The sequence below is a fragment of the Saccostrea echinata genome, unplaced genomic scaffold (genome assembly GCF_033153115.1).
Source record: "Saccostrea echinata isolate AGI-Se365-2 ecotype Australia unplaced genomic scaffold, CSIRO_AGI_Sech_v1 ptg000002l, whole genome shotgun sequence".
Lineage (NCBI taxonomy): Eukaryota > Metazoa > Mollusca > Bivalvia > Ostreida > Ostreidae > Saccostrea > Saccostrea echinata.
In genome coordinates this window covers 6,997,784-7,005,813 of record NW_026889751.1, presented here as the reverse complement: position 1 = coordinate 7,005,813, position 8,030 = coordinate 6,997,784, and the positions used below count along the sequence as shown (strand labels likewise).

Below are 8,030 nucleotides of genomic sequence, written 5' to 3'. Positions count from 1 at the left end.
AAGATTTATTTTCTTTTTCAATCAAGTGAAGATTGGTAAAATTAGTAAATAAGTAAAACTGATCAATTCATTCTTCCTTAATAGAAAAAGGGATATGTATGGTATGTATGGGTTATGGGACCTTTGCCGATCGAGCTTTGTTATTTAACGTTTAATGAAAATCAATACGACCAAAACAAACAATAAATTCTTGTGCTGCTATAGTTACATGTAGGCGGATCAAAATGCTGCATGCTAACGTCAATTTGGTTTCTCGGAAACGCAAAAAATAAATATTCGGTCGGCCTAGCAGCGAACCTAAATAAAAAGATGCGTCATATATATGTTAATCGTTTTAAAAATGGGTATACGTAATAAACATTGTATATTGTTAGTGAGAAAATAGTTATGTGGTTGTCTTGTTGCCAGTGTGAACATTTAGAATGAGCAAAACATATTACTATACCAAAGACTGCTCTTCATCGTTTATTTAACATGTTCAAACTATACATAATAAAATAGAACTATTGAAACCAGACGAAGTCAAACACACCCGTTTTACGACATCTGGAAACCAATACTTGACAATAAACAGAAAATATGAAAGACCATCATCAGCTGCTTCATCAGTCTGTAAAAAAATATCACGTGTAAATTCGTCAGATGTCGCTCCAATTCCAGCTAAGAAATTAAAAACTCTTGTATCATCATCTCCAATTTTCTCAATATCCCTCCTATATGTTGGAAACAACTTCTAGCCCGTAACAACTGTTTTATCTGAAACTTGAATAGTACATGATCTTTATCCATGACCCAAAGAACTAGAGCGATATATATATATATTTTAAATTCCATTTTAAAATTCAATCACTGAGAGCTCATTCAATTTTTTTCGCTCGTCAGATGCCGAGTAAACTTTCATTGATCATCATCACTGAAGTGTCATTTAGTACAGCAGTGCATCATCAAGTGTGTAGGCATGTTATACAGATGTTACTGAGCGGCAGATTGCAAGAAAATAAATGGATTGCGAATTCGAATACGTTTTGGGATTGTTTCATGGTAATCTATATGATCAGTCCAATTTGAAAAATCCTGATTTCGTGGGACTTTCTACGATCGTGATAGTGGTAGAGTTGCACGTGACGTCAGTGACCAACAAACTGTCCAGTTCATTATGCATGCTTTGCGGGGGTGGAAAATCTCGGTCGTCATCATTGTCCATGTCAAAACTTGTGCACGTGCAAGACGATTCTGCGCAGTATGACTCTGTATCTTCCGATAAACATCGAGGAGAAAAAGGTGCAGAAGTTTGTTCATTTTCACAGCTATTATCCGTCATGTCCACAGAGGTCTCGTGCTGTGCACGCGTTCCCTTCATCCAATCAAAACACTTCTGGTCGTTTTCTGTCATTTGCGCACAACAGCAGTCCGACGTCGAATTCTCCGTGTTATTGTTATTCTCACGAACCCAGTCTACTTTCGCACACTCCAAAAGCGTGTTTGTCTTGTCATTGAGGTCGGAATCATTGTCAAATTGTCCACGACCCGTTTCAGAGGGCAACAATAGCCCTCCCCGGGTACCATCTGTCTGTTCCAGTGAATTGATATACTCGGCCGCCTCCGCTAGAGCTCCGATGCCATTGTCGAACATTCGCGGACGACACACGGTTCGCGTCCTGCCTTTGTCCTGCTTCCTTTTTTCTTTGTTGTCATGGAGATCATAAATACCATACGGTCGAAAGTTCTCCACCTGCAAATTTGAGAACAAAAACTGCTTGGTGATCAAGTTAATGCAAATTACAACGCAACGGACCGTATGTTTTAAAGCAAAACTCCCCGTTCCTTTTTTATGGTTTGAATTTGTGCTCATTAAAATGAAAGAAAAATCTGGGTTTTTTTCTTGTAAGCAAGCTGTTTCCAAATTTTATTATTTAAATATTGGTAACATACCTCACTTTTTCTTCGCCTGCCAACCCTTTTTGTGTTTGGTCTGAACAAATGAAAAGAAGAGAATTAACTATAAAGAAAACGTTTTTAAAATATAATAAAGTTGAAATAATTAATACTTTGAATATACATTTTTTTTATCCCTGTATCGTTGTAGGTTCTTAACGCTACTATAAATTGATCACTGGCTTCTTCCAAGAAATCTTCATCATTTAATCTCAGATAATGCATAAATTGGGTGATTAAGAAGATACTCAGGTTTCAATTATTGGCTTTTTTATGCTACAATGACGTGTAAAACTACTTTATCGCCTACTCGTTCTACATACTAAACATGAACCAAAACCGGCTTTTCCTCTTGTATGTGAAATATTTAAATTGCAGTTTCGTTTTGGTGTGTTCTATAATTATTTGTTTTTTACTCTTGTACTATGATTTATTTTATTACGGAGTGGTTTCATAATTCAGGATATTATGGACATACATTTCGCAGGATATGTTTTTGAACACTTAAAATATATTATCTGTATCCAATATCTGTACATGACGTTATTAGTATTTGAGGGTAAAAATGTATATACATGTATGTGTAGGAATTCTAGGAATTAAATGGTTAATATAGAGAGACAAAATAAAAGGTGATTTCATACAAAAGACAGCATGACACCTCCACACGGAAATGCATGTTAAATTTTTGGGTTCGATCGTGCACATATTCAACTGAATATGACCACGTGGTTTCCTTGCTGATTAAATTAAACTCGTGTCTGTGTTTTAACACCCACAAATGTTTCTTTCTTTACATCGTTTAGAAATCACGATTCAAAGTGCATTTTAAAATCCGTTGATGATATCATTGACAGAGGATTTGATAATAGATGATTCCCAAAGTGGTTTAAAAAACGTATCTGTTATAGGATCGTCACACTTTTCCTTTTTTTTTTTTTTTTTTGACAGACCTGCGAAAATATGGTACAGATGTACTGTTCTTAAGGTATCCTGATGCGGACGAATGTACTAGAATGTACTTCACGAATTATTGGGCGGAGGATATCTTATTAGGTACCCAAGACGTAGAGTTTGCTAAAGCCAAAAATATCACGATTAAACTGTTATGAAGATTTTTTAACGTTTTACTTAGGCACTTATCTAACAACACATCTCTAAAAACGATAAAACAAGATACTGTATATAAACCTTATTAGCGTGAAACGTACAACTATAGCACTCCCCAAGGCGAAGTAGAGATCGATTATTTGACTGTAATACGCACACAGATATGTTTCCTTTACCTTCATCCAATGGGGGTATACATTTTCTTGTTGTTGTCAGATATTAGATTTATATACATGTTCTTATATTTGATCCTTTGAGCAATTTCATACTAAGTGACCTTGTTCTATGTGACATCTACAAGGTTTATCCTATGTTCAGTGTATTACATGTGTGTTGAATCTGATTTTCATTGAGAGGTTATATTTAATAATTTTCATCATCATAATTATCTAGAACCTCGCTAGAAAACTTACACACTAAATACGTAAGACTATTGAATTAGATTTCAAGTCATTAAAATACCTCTGTTAAATTAAACATACCTTGAATTAAAGTCAAGGAGGAGAAAGGGGTCAAGGATGTTTTCTTCTGGTTCCCAGGTGCACTGTCTACAAGAGAGTACAGGTGAACGTAAGATTGACACACTGACAAGCACTATATATAGATTGATGACGACATGGACTACGTATACTTGATGATTCTCGTGTAATTGGCATTTCTACTAACTAAAAAGACTTTGTTTCATTGATGTATTATATCTGGCGTGGTGGTAACATTGCTTTTTTATGTCTTGCAGTTGTTGCATATTTTCTTATGTTTCGTACGCTTGCTGTTGTAAATTCATTTCCAAGGTCTGAGATTAAAATTTTCGAAAGTTTGAAGAATTTAAAATTTCTCACGGTACTTTTTTTTTCAAATATTTAGTTTGATGACTTTAAGGGCATGCAATAAATATAAAACTGAAATTTTACTATGTTACGAAATCATAAAATGCAGATCTTGGAGATAAGAATACGGAAGTCTACTGATATGATATTTGTTTGGTTTTAAAAAAAAACACGATCTACATTTAAATACCTCGCAAAAGCGAGGGGGGAGTTTTAAAGGAAAAATAAGGAAGTCTATTAAAAAGGGTTATTCTTTAAGGGACATAAAAATCAGTTATATGTGAAATTTTCTTCCTTGTTTAGAACCTTCAACAATAACGTGCTACATCTTAATCTTGAAATGGTATACCCAGCAAATATGAATTAAGTAGACAAACGTCAACAATTAAACAATCTTATTGCTGCTGAAAATCCATTAATTCTGCAAATAAATTTCTCCTGTCAAGGAAAACATCTTGCTACATCTAGTTGATAGTAAACAACCAATCACCTTGAACTTTTTATTGATTGGGGTTATATGGAGGGAAATTGTTTGAAAATTATAAATTTACTTCATAAAAAGAATTTACTTACTTTGTCGAGTATCCTTTCCATTTTACAAGATACTGAAGTTTGCCCTATTGTGCAAAAAATAAAAGAGAATATTGCAACACATTTATATAATGAAAAGCTTTAATCGCTTTCGATCAATACTGATGAAGCGCATAAAGTTGTCCAAAAACAAATTTTTCTTGAATGTCATGCGAAAATAAGAGCACATTTTAAAATTAACAACTTATAATTTCTATTTTCAAGTAAACTTACTTTTCTAATTCGTTTCTTCTTAATGTAATCAGCTCTGAAGATTCGCTCGCCGGTTAAAAAGCTCGTCTCCATTGCACTGCGTTTCTCGTAACAGCCAAGCTGTGTTTACTTCTAGCGAGGTAAACACGTTTAATGCGCAGACTTGAAATATACGACCTTTGGCGTCAAGGGTCACCAAGCGAAAGGAAAAAAATACGTCATTCACTTTGCATTACACAGTCACAATACGAAGGTTAGATATAATAAAGGCGAATTTATACGAGCCAGTCATGAGTATTTTAAATCTTGCAATCTGACTGGTGTATATGTAAACACATTCTAGGTCTTAGAATAGATATTTGGTAATTCATGTGGCTAAAAATAGATGTAAATAATAGGAGGAGATCTTTCGCAATATTTTGACTCAGCATATTCATGATTCGTGTAAATTTGTTGAATTGAACAGAATCATGACAAACTACTAAAAATATACATATACTTCACAACCAAAAAGAATTGTTAATTTAATTGGTCAGTGAACAAACAAATAGGACGGTAATTTTTGAGAAACTGAAAAATTTTAAGTATTGGAAAAATATTCCCGGCGATTTGCATCTTCCTGCACAGGAATGACAGGATACCGTTATTTAACAATATTTTTTCCGAGTTGATTAGTAAAACTATATCTAATGTATGTAATTGAAACCAAAAACATTCAATCAACAGAACATTGGGAATTAACTAATAATGAAGAAAAAATATATTACAACTCAGAAGGTTTCGTAATTTATTGACAAATTCTCAAGAAACAGGAGTAAGTTCTAGAACACTATTTCATCAGTCAAAGCAGTAATGTAAGACGTGTTATTGTTAATCTATGATTTATATTATTTATATTACTATGTATCCTATACTCTACAGCGTTGAGTTACAAAATTTGTAGATCATTATACATGTACAATGTAGATGTAGAAGTATATATGTCGAGGATATGTTTACCGAAATGATTATGATGCGATGTTCACTTTCTTGCTTTGAAAAATTAATTTATTTTCAGGCGAATATATTGTATGTTACCTTTATGTCTCATTAATTTCGTTATATATACACATGTATATACTTTTTTAAGCTATTCAAGTATTGATTTCTTCTTTTAAAACTAGCGATTTAAAGTGATTGAACAAGTCAATGAATCTGAACTCTTTCTAATTTCATGTATTTTAAATGTTCAAATAAAAAAAACTGTAGGGGGATAAAAATAGTAGTATGTACTACATGTATATCATTAGCGCCGTAAATAACCGCTCACTTTCATACTTTGCAAAATGAAGAGAGGAAACCTCTTATCTCTATGGGAGACTCCCATTTTCTTACCCCCACGCGTTACTATTTTTCTCCAGACAGGAATCACTCCAGTCATTTTTGTAATTAATGTATCAATTGGGGACGTAAAATTAAACTTTTTACTTTTCTATTTTAATACATAGAATTGCGAGATTTCGTCAGATTGCTTGCATAACACTAAAAATATTATATCTTCTTTTTGAACCAACTTGAATTTCACGAGTATTTAAGTACAAATGCACCTATTTTCCGGTTATCCATAACTTAGTAGGAGGAGGAAAATTTTCAGCTTGCTCGATAGATGTGTGTTATATAATTTTTTTTTACATATCATTTCCTCCAAAAATATTTGAAAAGTTACTTTTTATGTGATCAGACGCGCCTACAGAATGGGTTCATGAATTACTTTTAGTTCTGTTATAAAATAAATTAAAATTTGAAAATAGAATATTAATATATATTTTAAGGATCTTAATTATTTTCAGTTTAATTCTGGATATGTTAAGATTTAAAGACATCAACCAAACCTACTTCTAAGATAGTTATACAAATGTATCTTGTCTAAAATCAATCTGTTGTGCCGTATTTATTCCGGACAAAATGTGTTTTTAATAATTAAAATGAAATGCCAAATGTGTCAGAATAAAGACTTTTCATATCATACATAGCAAGTATATTTAATTGACTTCGAGTATTATTTAGTATAGTATTGCCATAATTTAACGCCATATTTATTATTCGATTCGTACGGTGAAGTGTACAAAATACTGAAGACTGTATCGGAATCATTGGAGATCCCTCGCCATATAATACATAACTATTAGGAAATACAGTTTATTATTATTTTTTTTTTTCTACAGATCCAAGCATTGGAAAAACCTTCGATTTTTTTTATTTTTTTATTTTTTTAAAATTATTTATTATTTTTGTTATTACTTTTTTTTGTCGCGCCCTTTGGGTATTATTTCCTGTATTACATGTATATGCATTCCGCTGCCAAAAAACATGATGTCTGTTACTTAACCATACATTTTACTCCTAAACTTGTTACTTTGTTTACCGTTCATTGGCCCCGCACAGTCCTATGTGGCCTTGGAATGTCAGTTTCCCAAAAATTGCATTCCGACATCCACCTTGGGTTCATGCTATTTGGGACCTTTAAAAGTACGATGTAAAAGTATCAAGATCAGACCCTGGGGTCATGAAACATTTTAAGCTTAAGTGAAAATTTTTATGTTGTTATAAATTTTTGTAGAAGTCAAGCAGAACAAAATAAAAATATTTTTCAATATTGCTTTACAAAAGTGTTGTTATCTGCAAATTTAGAGATTAATCCAATAATTAATAAACATTTTACAAGCGATTGAAAACTTGACTTAAGTCTAAGTTTGTTTTATTATCCTGGTGCCAGGAGTAAAATATATGTTTAATCAACGGAGACCATGCTTTTGGTGAGGGAACGCATATACAAGTAATACAAGAAATAAAACCCGAAGCGAGTGACAAAAAAATCGAAGTTTAGGTTTTTACAGTGCCCGGATCCGTAGCTCTAGATCTCTGGTTGTCTGTCTGAATTTTCTCACCCAGAGAGTTACAGTTCTGCATGGAGAGGACTTATATAGGCAGTGCTTGCTGTCCAATCCTATCATGATTATGCATAATAGAATATTGTTTAAATTAATTACAGTTTTGTAGCTATGTCTCGGGCTGAAACAGGGTGTGATATGGAAAGGGTATGTATTATTCTGTATGTTTTCATTATTCTGTTTGTGTTTTGTACCGAATGACTCTACGGCTCAAAGTTATTCATTTTGAACACTCAAAATCCACTCTCTGATCGTTGTAGTTTTCCTTTTGTACATTTAGAGTAATGAGAAACGCACAAAGTCTTCAGGATACATGGACATGTTAGGTAAGTCACCAATGCAAAAAACGAGATTGCATTATGGTTACTTTGTTTGTTGCACTCATTTCTCTTGCAAAAAAAAGAGAGTTCTGTCATGTAAATTTTAAATTTACTAGGTGATGGTA

General features: G+C 32.9%; 1 protein-coding gene across 1 annotated transcript; it reads right to left on the bottom strand.

The window, feature by feature from the left end:
• Positions 1–449: 449 nt before the first annotated feature.
• On the bottom strand, positions 450–4,904 carry LOC133206296 (uncharacterized). The gene is made up of 5 exons (XM_061342249.1): positions 4,677–4,904; positions 4,446–4,489; positions 3,528–3,593; positions 1,933–1,972; positions 450–1,732 (listed from the first exon to the last, which is right to left on the bottom strand). Exons 1-5 carry the CDS (start codon positions 4,746–4,748, stop codon positions 1,055–1,057), a joined length of 900 nt encoding a protein of 299 aa, XP_061198233.1. The 5' UTR covers positions 4,749–4,904; the 3' UTR covers positions 450–1,054.
• Positions 4,905–8,030: the final 3,126 nt, after the last annotated feature.

What these genes read in the sequence shown, in the direction of transcription:
- LOC133206296 (XM_061342249.1), bottom strand. Translation starts at nt 4,748, where the DNA reads ATGGAGACGAGCTTTTTAACCGGCGAGCGAATCTTCAGAGCTGATTAC. An exon ending in AGAAGAAACGAATTAGAAAA is followed by an intron (nt 4,490 to 4,676) that starts GTAAGTTTACTT and finishes TTTGCACAATAG; the next exon opens with GGCAAACTTCAGTATCTTGT. An exon ending in GCAGGCGAAGAAAAAGTGAG is followed by an intron (nt 1,733 to 1,932) that starts GTATGTTACCAA and finishes TCAAATTTGCAG; the next exon opens with GTGGAGAACTTTCGACCGTA.